Source organism: Leiobunum rupestre, chromosome 11, assembly GCF_980474605.1.
Source record: "Leiobunum rupestre chromosome 11, qqLeiRupe1.1.hap1, whole genome shotgun sequence".
Lineage (NCBI taxonomy): Eukaryota > Metazoa > Arthropoda > Arachnida > Opiliones > Sclerosomatidae > Leiobunum > Leiobunum rupestre.
In genome coordinates this window covers 25375441-25396374 of record NC_143394.1, presented here as the reverse complement: position 1 = coordinate 25396374, position 20934 = coordinate 25375441, and the positions used below count along the sequence as shown (strand labels likewise).

The window sequence follows — 20934 nt, the reverse complement described above, 5'->3', positions numbered from 1 at the left end:
TTGTTTTTGATATATTTCGCGTGCATGGTAACGAACTTGAATTATTTTTCAAATGAAGAGACAAAAGAGGTGCTTCTCAAAATAAAATCTTAAGCCGGATAGACCAAATAGTTCCTACCTTAATATAAATTGTGAAACATAATATAAGCTAATTCATTATATTTAAATTTAAAAATCTACGAAGATGATTTTGCCGTTTTTGTAAGATTGTTTTCATCCAATTTATCGATTTATTTTTGCCACGATATAATATATTAAATAGAAAACTTAAGAAAACCCTTTAGTTTTAAAACTTTATCTTTGTTGCTTCTGTTTTAAAATTGGTCAGCGCCAAATGGAATTCTAAACCCATTTTGACGAAACTCTTGAGAGCACTCTAGTAATGTCATGCGGAAATGAACAAAATTGTTTCTCTTAACGCATAGTTTATCTCAAAAGACATCGCTGTATTATAAAATAACGCGTTTAATGAGCCTCTAAATTAAATTAATGAATTAAATTATTAATGGCGATTTAAATTACATAATATCTGGCGACCTTGCTGGCCAATGTGCCGAACCGTTTCACCCTATTCATCGTTTTGAAATACAGTATTTCACATTTCGGGGGTCATGAGGCGACGAGGCGTGGCACTCTTTTTGAAACCACAATCTGGCCAATTTAGCTATTGACTTTTCCTATTAGTTTTTTAATCTAATATCCCGGTGTTTGCATCTAGTCGTATTCGAAACCTATTTTAACCCTGATAGGCGAGAAGATAAATAGACCACAGGTTTAAAGGTCAGTAAAAACCTTAAATTTATTTAGTATTTAAATAACTGTAATACATACTGTGTAACATTATTGTCGTAATCAATCTTAACAATCATGCCTCAATATTCCATAGCTGATCGTACCGAACTAGTGGCCATTTACTACGCGGAAGGTGGAAGAAATCTACGACGAGTGAGTGAGTGAGATCTTTGAGCAACGACATCCAGATAGAAGACCATCCATACCTACTTTAGGGCGAGCTGTAAATGACTTTCACCAGTATGGTAACGTACAACCTCGATTTCATGCGCCTGGTCAGCGGGATTTGGACTTTGAAAACACCGTTTTAGCCTATTTTGCCGCATACCCACGTAGTAGTTGTGCCGCGGCGAGTAAGGATTTGGCTTGCAGTAAAACTCGCATTTGGGAAATTTTACATAGGAATAAGTACCATCCTTACAGAGCAACGCTTCACCACGGTTTACGAGATGGAGACGCTCAACAACGGCTGGATTTTTGCAACTGGCTGCTAAATTCCGTGCACGACGACCCAAAATTCGAACGCAACATGCTATTCTCGCATGTATCCTCGTTTGCAAGAGCCGGCCCTTACAAACACCTAAATAATCATGTTTGGGAAGACACAAATCCACACTGGGGATATGAACACCGTTACCAATTTCAATTTGAGCGCTTGAATGTTTGGATTGGTCTGGTTGGAAACCGGTTAATTGGTCCAGGATTCTTACCGCAAAATCTAAATGGACAGAGTTATTTAGATTTCTTGAGAAATGAGCTAGAACAACAACTTGACGAACTGCCGTTGACGCAACGAGCAAGACGGTGCTCCGCTTCATTACCACAGAGCCGTGAGAGATTACCTAAACAACGAATTTCCACAACGATGGATAGGGAGAAACGGTCCCGTACACTGGCCAGCAAGTTCACCCGATCTGACTCCGTTGGAATTCTTTCTTTGGGGCTTCGTCAAGGACAAGGTGTACGCAGCGAATTGTAAGCGCTTGCCGGGAAGAAACCCCGGAAATGATTCAAGCCGCCTTCGACAATATGATTGTTCGCGCCCAAGCCTGAATCGCAGCCGAAGGTGGTATTTTCGAAACGTACTTATAAATTTTGTTTGTAAGTAGATAAATAATACCTCTCTTTGTTTTTTCAAAAAAGTCGCATTTTTCATCCTACGAAACTAAATCGTGTAATACCTTCTTCGCCATTGTCTCCTCGATTTTTCACCGGTGTTTATTGCATTAAACACCAGATTAACAAATTTCTGACTTTCATAAAGTTACACTACTCTCCCAATGGAATTCATAAAAAGAGATTTTAGCTTGCCCAACTTGTCACTTTTTCAAGTCGTATTTTTCAGTGAAAAAGACGTCTATGTTTTTCACGCCAACGCTATTTGTACGTTTTAGGTGACGCTCTACAATTTTCTTGTTGACAATTTTATTATAGCACCTAGCGGTTAAAATTTAAATTTTCAAAAAACGTTAAAATATTTTTTGGTTTAGATGCAATTTTGGTAGAAAGTGTCCCCCGGCACGTATAATCTACAGTACAAATTTCAATTTTCTAGAAAACACAGTTTTTGAAAAAAAAAATCACTCTTTCGAGCACACAAAAACACCCTGTATTTTAAGGCGTGTTCTTTGGGTCCTAATGAGGCAAAATTGTTCTAAATAAAAATGTTTTGTCACAGAGATTTAGGCCCACAAAACAACGAAATAGCCCAATTGTTTCAATTTATAATTCATATGGTTTTTGACGGTGAAGCGATAAACACAATAGCTAATGCCCAAAGTGCATTACTGAACTAGCTGAATTTAGCTAAATCCTACAATTATTTTATTAATGTGAAGTTCCATTATTTCTAAGAACTGAGTTTAATCGACATTGTTAAATATGGTAAGAAATTTGGGAAATAAGCAACTTGTACGAGGTGAATGCAAATTAAAAGTATTTCCCCCGATGGATGCGGGGATAGTACTTCTAATTTTGGAAAGCACACAATAGCGAAATAGGAATGTTAAGGAAATGGAATGGTTATTTTACTGTTGAATTCGAAAAATGGTACTTGCTAATGCTTCCATTTAGTAATCATTTGTTTTTTTTATGGTGAAACAATAATGACCATAGCTGATACTATTAATAGACTTGAGTATTAAGTGTCATAAGTCCTACAATGTATTTAATAACATTTAGATACAGATTATTAAAGAACCGACATAAATGTTAATTACTTAGAACTCAAGTTACAATTGCACATTTTTGTTTATTTAAAACATTACAAAAATCGTTATTTACGACCAGTTAAGTCTAATTAAGTAGTATGTTTTTTAAAAATTAAATACTTTTACTTATTTATTAAAATTCCAAGTTTCCATGTGATATATGAAAAATATAAACATGGGGAGCGTAACCCTTTAGATTTCCTGACCGAGGGTGCTCGACCACCTGTCTCACCCTGTTCCGACGAGCTTGTCGCTTAAAATAATGTTGATGGTGTTTTTAGGTAATAAATCAATAATTGGCAAGTATTTATTCCCTTTTGACCGAAAGGTTTAAAATGGCGTCATCTAGTATAAATAATAGCATTCAAATTGATTTTCTAAAACTTTCACTTTAAATATTTGTAGGTAATATGTAAATCAGTCTTCTGAATCAAATTTAAACTAAACTCACTGGTATCTCCTCGCTTGCAATCTCGATGGCAATTTCCCCATTTGGACCACGGAGTGAGAAGGCAATCTCCAGGACACGGAATTTCACACGCTTCCTCCTCCTATCATTAAAAATGAATTTTACCAAATTTAAACACTGTTTTCGATGTTATTACACTCATAAATATATACGATAAATATGCATTTACGCCGTAAAAAGTTTACAGTGAGTACCTATCACAATAAAATACTTAATATCAATATTTTTCAAAATCAGTTTAATGTGAAATTTTACCAAAAAATCAGTGCGAGCTTGAGAAGGTACATTTCAAAGAAATTAAATTAGCGATATATATTATTATATTATTTTATATATATATTTTATAAAAATATAATACTCTAAGAACCACCTTAGGCCCAAGTTAGCTAGCAACTTTTAATGCCATATACTTATTCCAGGTGGCTTAGTTAAATGCGTAAGAGGGTGGCGGCAAGCCCTTTAAGCCACGAAGGCCAACTGCTCGCTACACTCACTATTACCGTTAATCCCAGTTATATGGATAGAGGAAACCAAAAACAAGGGGTAAAACCTCTTTAATTAGAGAGGAGAATACTTGCAAGGCATATTCTTGGAATTGTCAAAGGTATTTTTACCTTTTTGGTCCTTTACCTATCTTTGTCATATTCCCGAGTGATAAACCGTGCACTTGAAGTTTTTTTTAGACATTTTAAGCTTTAGTAAACTCATGAAGTTGCTCATTATTAAATCATTAGAAACACAATTTAACACGCAAAGCTTCTTGGTTCCGAAAATGAATTTTATGTAGAACAAAAAGCTTTTTGCCAATTGTAAAAGATTTTTCCCTCGATTTTTCTTACTTTTATTTTCTTAGAAGAATCAGCTCCCAAACGGAGAAGCTTAACTGTTTCGAGAAAATAGTTCGCATCCAAAGGAAATCTTCTTAAGAAACATAATTGTACTTTCTCGGAAGAGGAAGTTTCCACAAACTTCTACAGCCGAGAGATTTGATCGATTGGGTTTTTAAGAAGTCAATATCACTTAAATTACAGCTTTAGTTTATATAGATACGCGCATTCGTTATGACATTTATACAGTTATTTTAATGCATTTCAGAACTGATTTTCAAAGAACTTCAAACACGAAGTAATAAGCGAGAAAAGAGTTTTATTGACGAAACATCCAAACAATATCCCTTATTAGTCGTAATAGTAACGTTCATTTAAAGATAAACTAATAAACCGGAAATAAGTACACTAGCCTGCCTTTGGGAACTTGAGACAATCAATTACCACTAGAGAGAGATACAGTTGCCACCCATTGACAGTACATGCTTTGGAAGGGCCAAGAAGCAATTTTGGATATTCGGAAAGAAAAATAAAACGCTCCCGTAAATTCCGCGTTCAATCTACGGTCACTTGGCTTCTGTTGTTTCATTGTTTGAAAATGGTGTAAATGCGAACGCTTTAAATAAAGATAAAAAATTATACTCCTTTACAATCATCTCAAAATGGACATTGTCCTATCTATCTTCGTTTAAATCGGACCCAGGTCAAATTCGTATCGGTCGAAATTATGGCTCGTTGGCATTTCTCAAGTTGAGCTTGGCTCGCATATGACCAATTTTGACACGGTACAATTTAAATTTGTTCAGATATTAACTCTTTCCAAAGGGGCTCGTAATGAAATTTAAAACCAAATCAAGAAATTTAATAGACTATTTTAAAGAAATTAAGAACTTTTTAAAATAGGAGGAAACCATTAAAACCATATACTTAATATTTCGTATCACGTATTAAAAATGGCTTTCGCTAAATATTCTTCCACCCATATGTCGCATTCATCGAAATATCGTTCACCTATAAAACTCATTGTTGAATTAATCGTTCACTAACTTTTCACCTACATTATTTGCCTATAGACTCAATCATTCCGTCTAATTGTCATAAACTCAATGACTGCCAGAAGTAGCGGTTCAAACGCATTTGGCTCCATCTATATTTTAGTTTTAATCACACTTGCATAGATTAGTCTTATAACATATCTTTGACGCCATTATAATATGGGAATTTAAATCTTGAATTTGCAAAAATTGGTTATGCAAGACAACGCATTTTCGACCATGACCGCTTAGCCAGTTGCCAAAGTGTTCGAAACTTGCACATGTATTTCCGAAATAGCCCTTGAATTTAATGTTCTATATTTCCACGAAATGTGATCAAGCAAGCTTATGTCATGTCAATAAATGATATTGCTCCCTTGGGTTTGTTGCTTTGTGGTGATGAAAGAGCCTAGACAGAACTATAAAACGAGGAAAGTTTCCTAGGGAAATTTATAAAAGTCTTAATACACACCTTAAAATAGCTTAGCACTGCAGCTATCGTCTTCAGAATATATTTGAAAATACTCGTCTGTATAAAAATGCACGGGATGTGTATGAATTTTTAACTCGGAATGATAACCAAGCACGTAACCCCGGCAGGTTATATACTCTAAATGAAACTGCTAGGGAAACGTTTAAAACGTTTTTGTGGACCTTAAATTTAATTACCTTGGACTCTGTGAATGTAGCTAACCAATTTTCATCCATCCACATTTGCGATTTGATTTCTTCGCTAATATTCACCGTCACGCACATTTGATCTTCCACTTGGATGCCGTCGGATCTGTGGCATTTTACTTTCCTGGTTCTTGTTCCGGAGCCGCAAGTGCTCACTGAATTTACGTCTGTCATACATGGTGACCAGGACGTATGTTGCCAATGATAACAAGCTGTGTACGGACAGGGCTTACTTTGGCTCAAAGTTTCGCATGGCCTCCCTAAAATAGATGGCGCTCGCAGTACTTCACGATTCCGACGAGCCGCTCCTAAAACCAATTATCTACATTTTACATAAACATATTTGTTAAATATACAAATATACAGGGTGTCTCAATTTGCTCGATCAGGCAATTTTTCTCAAAATGTATTTATGCTAGGGTTCTGAAATTTTCAGGGTTTATTTGTTAGGTATGGAAGGCTTTGGTTACTAAATTTCAGAAAAATGCCGTTTTGGAAAATTTATTTTTTCACCGGTAGGTGTCTCGCAAAATGTTTCAATAAAAAAGTTGTAGGGCATAGTCGAAAGTGTAAAAATAATTTTGGCTCACTGAGTTTGGAGGTCGAGGGAAAAAACAAGTTGTACTAGCAGGCAATAGCCTTTAACGTAAACAATCGTACATAATCACAACACACATATACATTTATTTTAGGGAACTTATGCTTTTAGATATGTAGTTAATAATCAGATCTGCAAAAAGTTATTGTTAAAGAAAATTATTACGTTCAACACCTAATTAGACAAAGTAGACAAAGACCGCGTCTTCCATTTCGACGTGGTTACGAGTAAGATCATCAAACAAAGATTTGTAGACCAAAAATTACGCTTATTTTTCTTTTGTTGTTTTTTAAAGTGAAATATCAATTGTCCGAGTAGTATTTAAAGCGTTTACATTTCAAAATTAAAACATTATCTCAGCTTGGCCGATTGTTGTCCAGTATGCCTCTTTACACTCGAGATCAGCGCGCTGACATGCAAGAATTATTTTACGGAGAAGGTCGTCGTAATGCTACTCTAGTAAGTCAGTTATTTAGACGAAGATTTCCCAATTGCTGACCAAGTCATACGACGGTTCTTAGAGTGGTCCGCGACTACGACAACTGGGGTAATATCAATCCGAGGTTTCGTGGTCGTGGTCTCCAGGACATCGACATGGAAAACACCATACTTGCCTACTTCATCACCTATCCTCGAGCGAGCGTCAGGACTGCCAGCTTTGACTTAGGGTTGGATCGAAACTACGTTTGGAGAAGACTCAAAAGACACCATTTTCATCCTTATCGAGCGACACTTCACCAAGGACTGCATGACGGTGATAGACAGCGCCGACTCGACTTCTGCAATTGGGTTTGCCTCATGGCTGACGCACACCAGGATTTTCACGATCAACTACTGATGTCCGACGAATGTTCATTCGGAAGAGATGGGCCTTTCAACCGTCAAAACCAACATATGTGGGACTACGAGAATCCACACTGGGGATTTCCTCACCGCCACCAAGTGCAGTTTCGCCTAAATGTGTGGGCTGGTCTGTTAGGTGACAGAATTATTGGCCCGTTCTTCCTGCCAAATCGTCTGAACGGTCAAAACTACTTGGAGTTCCTTCAAAATGAAATATCCAACGTGTTGGACGACATTCCTCTGGCCGAGTACAGACGCATCTGGTTCCAGCAAGATGGGGCGCCACCTCACCAATATCGTGACGTGGTTGCATATCTAAACGACGAGTTTCCTGGAAGATGGATCGGAAGAACTGGTCCTGTTCGTTGGCCTGCAAGATCCCCTGATCTAACACCACTCGACTTTTTCTTTGGGGATTCGTAAAGGACTACGTATACCAAACACCTGTGACGAGCGTTGAAGATTTACGACAAAGAATCATCGAATCATGTCGCCGGGTGACTCCAGAAATGGTTCGGGGAGCATTTCGCAATATGCAACATCGTGCATATTTGTGCATTGCATCAGAAGGTGGCATTTTTGAAAACATTTTGTAGAAGTCATTAAAAAACATTTGTCACTTGGGTTAATTATTATTTGTTTATTTTTCGAAATCTTATAACTGAAATGCATGTTACCTACAATTCGTACATCTTGTTTTTTCCCCCGACCTCCAAACTCAGTGAAAAATAGGTCTTTTTCAACCGAACCAAAATTATTTTTACACTTTCGACTATACCCTACAACTTTTCTATTGAAACATTTTGCGTGACACATACCGGTGAAAAAATAAATTTTCCAAAACGGCACAAAATCGTTCGATTTTTCTGAAATTTAGTAACCAAAGCCTTCCATACCTAACAAATAAACCCTGAAAATTTCAGAACCCTAGCAGAAATACATTTTGAGAAAAATGGCCTGATCGAGCAAATTGAGACACCCTGTATATTAAAAACATACACCATCCAGGGCTTTAAGAAATTTTATTTTATTTTCATTTTAGGAATAATTCAAATAAAATGTAATTATAGAAATAGCATCCCTAATAGTTTGAAATCCCTATCCTTTTAAGAATTTTTATTAATACTTACGAATTATTCAAAGTGTTTATCCCTTTACACATTTTCACATGAATAGTGATCATTATATAGCTTTAGAAATTTAGGGGTGGCTTTAATATTTTTTGGTTCACTATTACTTTAGGAAATTATGGCGTAGCTATCCCTTTGAAAAAAATTCTATCACAATATAATATTCGGTATAAATACACAAAAACGGAAATTTTAAATGCAATGACTATTGACGGTAGATGCGGATTCTGCATTAATTTGATAGTTTCAGAAATGTACTACGAGATATAAAACACAAGTTAATTCGGTAAATTTGCCTCAAAGACGAAACATGAAGTGCGACCTTCAACCTCAAATATTTCGGCTATTATGCCAAATTATAACATCTTCCGGACTCTGAGGATCCTTGAATTGTTTTGTGTGTAAAATAGAACAATAGTTAGTTAGTTAGTTAACTTCCACAACCTCCTATATGATTTTAAAAAACGAAGTTGAGAGACTACTATAGAAGTTCCGTTCGCCGTCCAATAAAAATGGGCTTTACACTATCTATCAAACATTTATAAAATCGTTTATTGACGTCATTTCTCCTTACTATGTCCGATATTCTCAATCATCTAGCAGTGATTTTAGGCGGCATTTTTATAAGTTCCACCCCAATTCCTATCCTCTATCACAAGCGTGAAAGATGACTTCCCCATTTTGACTTTAAAGGAACGAAGATTTAATTTAAGTTGATATGTGTAGGAAACCCTACACATTTGTCGGCTAAATTTATTAGCTGATATTACATCAATAATTTTTCTATATTTTAAAATATTATTTAAACAAAATCGTTGGTGATTTATAAAATTCCAAATTAAAGAAGGAAGTACTATTTTTGTCACTGAAACTAGGTGCTAGTACGGTCTTCTAACAGTCATTTTTAAAGGGTTGTGCGTCGTGGCTTGTTCAAATAGCGGCGATCACATTTGTGCGAAACAAATTTGCGAAGTTTCACGCTGTTATCAAAATTTGAAGTATTCTAGTGAAACATTCGACTTATCCGTTCCCCTTTAATAAGCACCATCAACCGTATGGTGCTGATTAAAACCTACCAGATATTTGGCACGCTTGGCATTGAGTTGAGTCCCAGGGGCTCCATTCGCTCAAACGGCAATCCACAACGCATTCCAAAGAGCAATTAGATATCGTAGCAGACTTATCGTGACGTTTTAAATGCTATGAAATAAGAATATATAAACATTAAGAAAATTATTACAAAAATCTAAAACCCACTAGTAAAGAGATGGCGATATCAGAAATACAGAAAAGCTATAGAAAATTTTAGAATTTTTCAAACTAGATGTCAAGCGCATACGTATTGATATCAAAATAGTCCTACTCCCTAAATATAAAGAAATATATTCTTGATCATACTAAAAATATTAATATTAGCTCTCATATAGTTTCAAAGTTATTTATTTTCTAACCGGTTTTAAGACGTATTGCGAAGTGCTATTTTTTTGAGACACTTTGATTTTGTAACTAATGTAAAGAAGTTTAACATTTTTCAATATTTTTTTATTTATGGGCTCAAGTGTATTTATTAAGGTTATTTTTTTACGAATATTAACTGAGCTCGATTGCTATATCTTCCTGTAATATGACACTTTGGCGAACCTGATTTTTCATCTTTCAAAAAGGGGGGTTAAACGACTAACATTACCAATAAATCTTCAAAGATAATGTTTACCAATTTATCACACAAAATAAAAATATAGTTTGCTATACACGCATTGATTTTAGAGGATATTGGGGTTAGTTATTCGTTATAAGGGAAGTACGATTCCCATTAGAAAATGTTCTAGCAGGGGGAAAATACGCTTATTATCAATGGATTTGAATAACATTTGAAACAGGAAAAAGAGACCGATTGAAACCCATATTTTAAATTCAGCCTGTAATCTGATGAATTACATAATTTGAGGTTGGAGCTCTGATCATGTCTATGGGAAAATACAAAAATTTTAAGTCGACTGTAAGAATATCCATGAAAACTACTTTGGTTGGGTAGCATATACTACTGTTTAGGTAGAGTACAATAAGAGTATTTCGCACTCAGCCCAATCACATTGAATAGTACAACCCAATTAGGTTGATTATCTATGCCCCCGCCATCTCACTGTAAAAATAACTTACTTTTTTAAATTTTGAAACATTATATCAAGATCGTGATTTTATCTAAACAATAATAAAGTGTTATAGGTGTATCCATAAAATCAATCAATTAAACAAGTTAGAAGTATAAAATGTTTTTCTTTGTGCCTCAAGCTTAAGCTTTTCAGTATTCTTTATTGGCACAAGCATTTCGCACGCTGACTTCCAATTCTAAAACCTTTATCGACTGCAGCTAGTTATATAGAAAAAAAATTACACGTGACCTCACGTATTTTATAAAAAAACCGATTGAAAAACATCAGCATTATATCGCTTTCAAAGCCTTTATTCACGCGAGTTGATAAAACAGTTGCAAGTACACTGATAAACAGAAACTTCCACCAGTCAAATTCAAAATTTCGCAAATAAGAATTTATATCATTGCCGAAATTGAACTAGACTTATTCCCTTTCTTAGGTTGCGAGGGTGTAAAGAAGCCTGAGACAGTGGGGTCAATAATGGCCCTTCAGGCACTGCGCCCCGAAAGGCCTCTAAAGAATCAGGGCCACCAAAAGATTCGAAAAATACTCTTCATGATATTATTGGGATCAAAACGAGTTTCTCGGACGGGCCTCAGAGACCTAAGTTAAGCTACTGGCCCGAGTAGATGTACAAAAAGATGTCTTTTATAATAAAACGAAGATAGTTATAATAATACATGAATTTTATGTTTTGACGCGGAACAAATTGAAACATTTATAAAAAAATTGTTGTTTATAGATTCAGAAGCGCTTGTTCACGTGGTGTGGTCTCCCGCGCTCTCCCGGTTAGGCAAAATCCACCATCTTGGGAAATGGTGACCATAATCAACACAAATGCTTGTAACTCTGGTTCTATTTATCTCATAGATACGTATTATGAATCCAAATTGGGCTCATGTCACTCCCGATAATTAATTTTCTATGGGTTTTTATCGTATAACAAACCGGAAGTATAAAATCAGGCCCGAAAGTAGAGCCTAATTAAAGAAAATAGGGAAAATCTATAGTATGACCGGGACACGCACTATAAAAATTATAAAATTTGATTGGTAATAGATTCGAAGGCGTATTTTCACGTTATGTTGTCTCCTTCGCTCTACAGGGTAGGTAAAATCTACCATCTTGGAAAATGGCTGCCAAAATAATTAAAATTACAAATAATTGATATATTTAACTTTCGATAACAATGCCATTAAAGACTGTTAATTATTTAGATTTGGAAAAGGAGGCACAAATCCTTAAGACACTATCAGTACATTCATGTGACTTACGTTCAACAGTAGCGTACTAGTCGAACAATACACCTTTAAACTGCTATTAAAGGAATTATACACTTAATTGAAAAATCGACTGCTTACACGCGCTACGACTTGATTTTAACGTAATTAGCGCCAAACACCCCAGCTTATGTTAAACCACCATACATTTTGGAATTTTATACTTCCTTTAAGACTGAGTATTGCAACTTTAAAATTATTCTAAATATACCACAGCCGTTTGAGTTTGTATATTTAATCAAAAAGGGCAACTTTACAACAAATTTTCACAAGTATTAACAACCAGATTTTCATAAATGTTTCAATTTTGGCTAGAATGCCTGTACTATTAATAAAGGTATCCGGATTAGTAGAAGGAAAGTGAGGGCGAGGCGTCAGTCCCGGGGTCGGGGTCAGGTTCGGGATCGGGGTCCGGGATTTAAGGGGTGAAATGAGGGTAAAATCGTCGAAAAGTCAATGTATTTAGGGTATTTCTCGCGACGATTCGTTTTCCCGTATATCAACATATTGTGTCCAGGCCAACTTGTTCATTTATCTACGCTTATCTCGAAAGATACTTGAACGTATATCTTATCGCGTTTTATCGTACGGAATAAGTTGAAATGATGTAAAAATTGATAACCTAGGCGACGCGTGCGCAGATTACCCCGGGGGACGCGGTTAATTTGAATTTAAGAGTGTTTTGACGTCATTGAATATTCGTTGTTAAAGTAGAATGGAAATATTTTTTAACTTCATTTTAATATCATTGTAGTACGCTTGGCACTTGAACCAATCTCACGAGTATTTCTTAAAACGAATATCTCGATCGCGTTTTATCGTACGAAATAAGTGGAAATTATGTAAGTTGTATGATTAATAACCTAGGCAGGAAGATAGCGCGCGCGTGCGCGGATTACCTGGGAGGCGCGGATTGCCCGGGCGCGCGGTTAATTTGAATTTAAAACATGGATTCCCTCTCCGAAATAATTCATATACCCAAAATTGGACCGCAAGTTTTTCTTTTTAGGGGAATCTCTATGGGAGTTTAACATTACAATAAAGCTAATAGGTCCAGTTTGGGGTACTTTTGGTCCGAAATGGGGTACATAGGGCCTAAAATGGTGACTTTGGTCGTTTTAAGGGTACTTTTGGTAATTTGGTCCATTTTTGGGTACATCAGAAAAGCAGTTGGAAAAACGAAGAGCCTTTTTTTTCCACCCATCTCCAAACTCTAAAATTGTATTGCTTTAATTTATTTATCCCTTCCGTAGGTATAAAATAAGATAAAAACCACTTACCTATATTTTAATTACGGTAAATTAAAAATACTTAATTAGTGTACTAAGTTACGTTTAAAAGAACCTTTTGTAACAATACCAATATGTAAATATAGGTAAGAGACAAGGCTACCATCTATAGAAGCGTTTTACAGTTCATTTAAAAATCTATTTTTTTTTAAATCATTATCTCGTTCGTAATTGCCTTTCTATCTCTTCAATTTTAAAAGTATCCTAATTAATTCTATATTTTTAACATTAACAAGTCTCCAAATTATACCAACTTTTAACCAATTTTCCCCAATTGTACTAATTTTTAACAGAATTTCCTAAATTATTCTAATTTTACCATAAGCCAACTTAATTTCAAAACTATTGTCTATTTATGAAAATTGAGTTTTGTACGTATTTTGAATCGTTTCATTTTTATCCATAAAATGGGTGATTTGTAGGAAATTTATATTATTTTTATTGGCTTTACAATATTTCAAGTTAATTTATAAAATTTATAAATGAGTTTAATTAAATTAATAATTAAGTTTCGTTCGTATATTGAATCGGTATTTATTTATTATATTTTTTTTCACCTAGATTAATTTTTTATCCCCCACACTCTCGATCTAGCTCCCTACTATACGTGTCCATTTATAATATCAAAATTGAACCGTCATGAATAATCCATATAAACGTAAAAGACGCGGGCGTCTTGAAGTCCAAGTTTCGTTTCCACTGAAATAGAAACAACAAGAGGAAAGGGTCTTTCTGGTGACCTAACATTTAACATTGCTGGACGTTTTATATTTATTGTGTTCTGTTACTTATAGTCATATGGATTTCCATTCATTCGAGGAAGTTAGTGAAATAGTGGAAGAGTATAATAGGACGTGGTTAGATATGCAAGAAATAAAAGAACATTTGGACGAAATAAAAAAAGCATTTAAAAAAGTGGGAATTGAAGTTAGAAGAAGCTTGTCAAAGGGAAATTGTACTGAGAAATAAAGTTAAAGATATAAAAACAAATACAATTGGATTGAAAATATTGCAAGATAGTTGGAAGGGAGCAGAGAAGTAAAGGGATAATATTGTATGTCATTTATTGGCTTAAGACCTGTTAAATAAAATATGAAATAAAATAAAATATAAAATAAAATATGAAATAAAATAAAATATAAAATAAAATATGAAATAAAATAAAATATAAAATAAAATATGAAATAAAATAAAATATAAAATAAAATATGAAATAAAATAAAATATTTCCCGGGGGACGCGGTTAATTTAAATTTAAGAGTGTTTTGACGTCATGGAATATTCATTGTTAAAGTGGAATGGAAATATTTTTAAACTTCATTTTATTATGTCGAGTGATTCAATACTTTAAAGAGATAAACTGTTATATAAGACGCGTGTGGCATTGGGTAGTGGGGGTTTTTCCGGGAACTTTCCCGCATACGAGCGCGTTTACCGCGTATATTTCCGTATAAGGGCGTTTTCCGCGTAGTTTTTAAGCGAATGAGCACGTTTTTCGACACCGGCGCGTTTTCGCGTAGTTTTCTGCATTGGGGATCTTGTTTCTTGGTATGTTGATGAAAACTCAGAAAAATTTGAGATATACTAATAAAATATTACTCTGATTGACGGGAATTCTCGTCACTGCTTATCGAATGTATAACACCTTTTAAGGAAAATAAATTTTTGAGCCAAGGCTGCCATCTATAGAAGCGTTTTACAGTTCATTGAAAAATCTATTTTTTTTTAAATCATCATCTCGTTCGTAATTGCCTTTCTATCTCTTCAATTTTAAAAGTATCCTAATTAATTCTATATTTTTAACATTAACAAGTCTCCAAATTATACCAACTTTTAACCAATTTTCCCCAATTGTACTAATTTTTAACAGAATTTCCTAAATTATTCTAATTTTTACCATAAGCCAACTTAATTTCAAAACTATTGTCTATTTATGAAAATTGAGTTTTGTACGTATTTGGAATCGTTTCATTTTTTTTATCCCTAAAATGGGTGATTTGTAGGAAATTTATATTATTTTTATTGGCTTTACGATATTTCAAGTTAATTTATAAAATTTATAAATGAGTTTAATTAAATTAATAATTAAGTTAAGCTGAACGTTTTATATTTATTGTGTTCTGTTACTTATAGTCATATGGATTTCCATTCATTCGAGGAAGTTAGTGAAATAGTGGAAGAGTATAATAGGACGTGGTTAGATATACAAGAAATAAAAGAGCATTTGGACGAAATGGAGAAGCATTTAAAAAAGTGGGAATTGAAGTTAGAAGAAGCTTGTCAAAAGGAAATTGTACTGAGAAATAAAGTTAAAGATATAAAACCAAATACAATTGGTTTGAAAATATTGCAAGATAGTTGGAAGGGAGCAGAGAAGTAAAGGTAATAATATTGTATATCATTGATTGGCTTAAGACCTGTTATATAAAATATAAAATAAAATATGAAATAAAATAAAATATAAAATAAAATATGAAATAAAATAAAATATAACATAAAATGAAATAAAATAAAAAAAATATAAAAATATAAAAATATAAAAATATTAAAATTACTAATTTTTAACAGAATTTCCTAAATTATTCTAATTTTTGCCATAAGTCAACTTAATTTTAAAACTATTGTCTATTTACGAAAATTGAGTTTTGTAGATATTTTGAATAGTTTCATTTTTATCCCTGGTTAAAAGTTATTATAATTGGGGATATTTTGTTAAAAGTTAGTATAATTTGCGAGATTCTTTTTAAAAAAACTGCATAGTTTTGGTTATTTTCAAACAAAAATAGAAAATTAAAGCCTGCTTTTTGATTTTGGATACCTCGGAGCTTAATAACAACGCTAATCACTTGCATATTGTAAAAAACAGTAACCTGAGATTAGAATTAAAATTTGCCAAACCGTTACCGGAGCCGATTTCCATTCTAATTTACGCTGAGTTTCTTTAAGTATTTTTTCAATCCTTATACCTATATTTACATATTGGAATTGTTAGAAAATGTTCTTTTAAACGTAACTTAGTACATTAATTTATTTTGGAAGTTCAAAACGTATTAAGAGCCCTTCAAAGTACTATAAAAGGATTTAATTTACAAACTAAATTAATATTTTCTTCAAACTTTCAATTCGTTATAATTTGAATTTAAATGAAAACATCATGGATTATAGATGCGTAATCTACTATTAGATCGAACGGATTAAAAAATACTTAAAGTAAGTGGTTTTACTGATAAACTCTAAAGGAATTTAACTTTAAAGGGTATCTTAGATTATTGTTTTTAATTTTATTCAAGTTCAAAACGTATAAAGAGTCCTTCAAAGTACTATAAAAGGATTTAATTTACAAACTAAATTAATATTTTCTTCAAACTTTCAATTCGTTATAATTTGAATTTAAATGTAAACATCATGGATTGTAGGTGCGTAATCTACTATTAGACCGAACGGATTTATCCATTTGAAAGAGTCCCTCTTTTGATACCTGCAAAGTATTGAACGATTCTATCTTATTGATTAAAATAGGTCTTAAAATCATATCTATTAGTACAATTACAACATTTGAGAAAGACGCTTTTCCCATTGTGAAAGTGGAATCCAAAATAAGAATCACTTCAATTTAAACGCACTTTAAATTTCAATATAGACTATTTTACCATTCTCGAGTATTTCTTTTTTTTCTTTAAAAGCTGAAGAATCAGTGATCAAATAATTGTTTCCGAGTATGACAGACGATTTATGATATTAAAGAGTCATTTTTCAAAAGTAAGATTGTTTTCGGGTATTTTTAAAGCTAGCTTAGAAATTACATTATTTTTTATATTTAATTATTTAGTTGTAATGTTAAAGTTGGGTGATGCTGTTAATTCTTAATTAATGGTAGCCTTTACTAGAAACTATTATAAGAATTATATATGAATTTATAACCACGCGTGTATTTACCACTAGTGAATGCAATATCTGTCGAAGAATTGAAGAAAGACGGAATCACGTCATTATTAAGAACTGGTAGCTACTTCTGTATATATTGTGACGGTTCAGTTTTTCATGTTCCAACTGACGGAGGGTTAGCATGGTACTGTGACGGATACTCAATCTGTTTGAAGTATCGTAAAGCTGTTTATTTCCAATCTAAAAGAATTTTGAGTATAAGAATTCCACCAGGTGTATTAAAAGCATTACCACGCATATATTTGTGTTTAAATTGTGATATGTTAGGGACAAAGAGAGCAGCCAGTTCGTCATATTGCGAAGTAACTGGGGGATGTTGTGTATTTCCAAAAATTAAAAAAAAATAATAGTATGCGTGTTTTTCTAGTATTTTTTCACCTATATTTACGTATTGAAATCTATTTTAACGTATTGAACGTAGAGTCAGAGGCTTTTGCAGTATTTTACTACCTATATTTACATTTTAGAAAGCTATTTAAACGTATTGAACGTAAAGAGTATATATTTGTATATCGGAATGTAATTTAACGTAATAGTATACCCATTTGAAATGAGCTAGTCGAGACCTTTTTTTTATTTTCATTAACCATATCACACAAAATATAACAAACGTAACAATGGATCGAGCAAAAATCTGCTTACTAATACAATGGCTAGGAATTAGAATTAGCAAGAGTTAAAATAACTAATTTACAATCGCTTACTAGAAAATGATAAAAAAACTTTTTTTTTGCATGAAAATGTGTACATTTAAATACAAAACAAAACAATTTTTTATATTTATTGATAAATAATTCAAATTAGATTATAAAATAAATTAGTTTCATTTTGTAATAACAATCGTACAATCTCTGGATACTATCGAAGCTATGTAAAAATATTATTAAAATGTTTAATTAATCGATAGTTTTTTTAAATCAATATACCTACTTTATAATGTTGTCCTACCACCATATGTATCAACGCTATTCTAAAATAAATCATTTAACATATAGTTATTCTAAAATAAACCATTAAATTAAAATTTAAACTTCTAAATAAAACAATACTTTACCTGGACGTATACTATTTTGCTATTAGATCCACCTATAATCTATAATATAAATTAATCATTTATAAAACCTTTAATTATTTTCATATAAAATATATTATAAGTAAATTACCGCATTGTTGATGTTTAATGATTCACCTTTTTTCGAAGATAAACAAATATAATCTCTTGATGCACCGTAATCAGTCGGTCTGAATACTGCTTACTGGTGAATCATCTTTTGGATTTTCCAAGTTAATATCTTGATGCATTTTCTTTACATTGGATTCAATAGATTCATTATTACTTCCTATTATCTAAATATAAATAAAATAATTACTTAGTAACTATATAATATAAATACAAAACTATTTTATTTATATAGATTACCGAATTTGTAATAGATGAAGGTGTATCAATTTCTCCAGATAAAGATCGAAGATTATTCGATGCCATTTTACTATAGAAATAATAACTAATATTTAGCTATACTATGAACCTTAGTGTATAATTTCTTTATTCTTTATATTTTATTTTGAAATATATCAAAACTTTTTAAAAACTTTTTATAAGTTATTTACATTTTTTCTATTTTTTTTTACCACAATTAGATAAAAATTATTTTTTATATAGCATTATAACGTACGTACCCTCGTCCAATAAGAAATGTTAACGATGTTTATCAAATCCCCCAACACCCGCAAATCAATTCCGATGGATTTATGTAATTTACTTTTTATTATATTTATATATTTTTTAATTTAATAAATTAATTTATAAAATAAACGATTAACCCTTTGTCAGCAGACACAGGAAATGAACAATTCCTATAAAATACATACATTAAGACAAAGTTAAGAATTATCACCGAGTATTCCTACTTACATTTTAAGATTCCTCGGAGTCACTTCCAATATAATACAGATGGTGAACTTTCGAAATCTGGTCTAACTATTATACGGTTTTCCCTTTTTATACTCTGAAATTATTGATCTTCGATATATTATTTATTAAAATGGGGTTTAAAATTAATTCCATTCTACGTATACGCATTTGGAAGTGTATCGCGTTACGTATATAGGAATTTATCCGGTCCTCATACGGAATCACGTGTACAATTACAATACTTGAGAACGATACGTTTCTCATACTTAAACTTGAAATATTCGTTTAAAAAAAAATACTCGTGATAAAGATTCAAGTGCCAAGCATATTTAAGTACTACAATGATATTAAAATGAAGTTTAAAAATGTTTCCATTCTACTTTAACAACGAATATTCAATGACGTCAAAACACTCTTAAATTCAAATTAACCGCGTCCTCCGGTATTTTATTTTGAAATATATCAAAACCTTTTCAAAACTTTTTAGAAGTTATTCACATTTTTTCTATTTTTTTTTACCACAATTAGATAAAAATTATTTTTATATAGCATTATAACGTACGTACCCTCGTCCAATAAGAAATGTTAACGATGTTTATCAAATCCCCGAACACCCGCAAATCAATTCCGATGGATTTATGTAATTTACTTTTTATTATATTTATATATATTTTTTTTTAATTTAAAAAATTAATTTATAAAATAAACGATTAACCCTTTGTCAGCAGACACAGGAAATGAACAATTCCTATAAAATACATACATTAAGACAAAGTTAAGGCAAAGTTAAGAATTATCACCGAGTATTCCTACTTACATTTTATTTTATTTCATATTTTATTTTATTTCATATTTTATTTTATTTCATATTTTATTTTATATTTTATTTTATTTCATATTTTATTTTATATTTTATTTTATTTCATATTTTATTTTACAGGTCTTAAGCCAATAAATGACATACAATATTATCCCTTTACTTCTCTGCTCCCTTCCAACTATCTTGCAATATTTTCAATCCAATTGTATTTGTTTTTATATCTTTAACTTTATTTCTCAGTACAATTTCCCTTTGACAAGCTTCTTCTAACTTCAATTCCCACTTTTTTAAATGCTTTTTTTATTTCGTCCAAATGTTCTTTTATTTCTTGCATATCTAACCACGTCCTATTATACTCTTCCACTATTTCACTAACTTCCTCGAATGAATGGAAATCCATATGACTATAAGTAACAGAACACAATAAATATAAAACGTCCAGCAATGTTAAATGTTAGGTCACCAGAAAGACCCTTTCCTCTTGTTGTTTCTATTTCAGTGGAAACGAAACTTGGACTTCAAGACGCCCGCGTCTTTTACGTTTATATGGATTATTCATGACGGTTCAATTTTGATATTATAAATCGACACGTATAGTAGGGAGCTAGATCGAGAGTGTGGGGGCATTTATAAATTTTATAAATTAACTTGAAATATCGTAAAGCCAATAAAAATAATATAAATTTCCTACAAATCACCCATTTTAGGGATAAAAATGAAACGATTCAAAATACGTACAAAACTCAATTTTCATAAATAGACAATAGTTTTGAAATTAAGTTGGCTTATGGTAAAATTAGAATAATTTAGGAAATTATGTTAAAAATTAGTACAATTGGGGAAAATTGGTTAAAAGTTGGTAGAATTTGGAGACTTGTTAATGTTAAAAATATAGAATTAATTAGGATACTTTTAAAATTGAAGAGATAGAAAGGCAATTACGAACGA

The 20934-nt window shown here is 32.3% G+C and overlaps 1 protein-coding gene across 5 annotated transcripts in view; it reads right to left on the bottom strand.

Moving 5' to 3' along the window:
* LOC149922037 (thrombospondin type-1 domain-containing protein 7A-like) overlaps positions 1-20934 on the bottom strand; it is a 99070-nt gene that overhangs the window by 62882 nt on the left and 15254 nt on the right. For all 5 annotated transcript variants that reach the window (XM_090163218.1, XM_090163220.1, XM_090163217.1 and 2 more), the window contains 3 exons: positions 9658-9781; positions 6002-6318; positions 3454-3553 (listed from right to left, as the gene is read on the bottom strand). In XM_090163218.1, coding sequence (XP_090019344.1) covers positions 3454-3553; positions 6002-6318; positions 9658-9781 — 541 coding nt within the window. The remainder of the gene's footprint in view (positions 1-3453; positions 3554-6001; positions 6319-9657; positions 9782-20934) is intronic.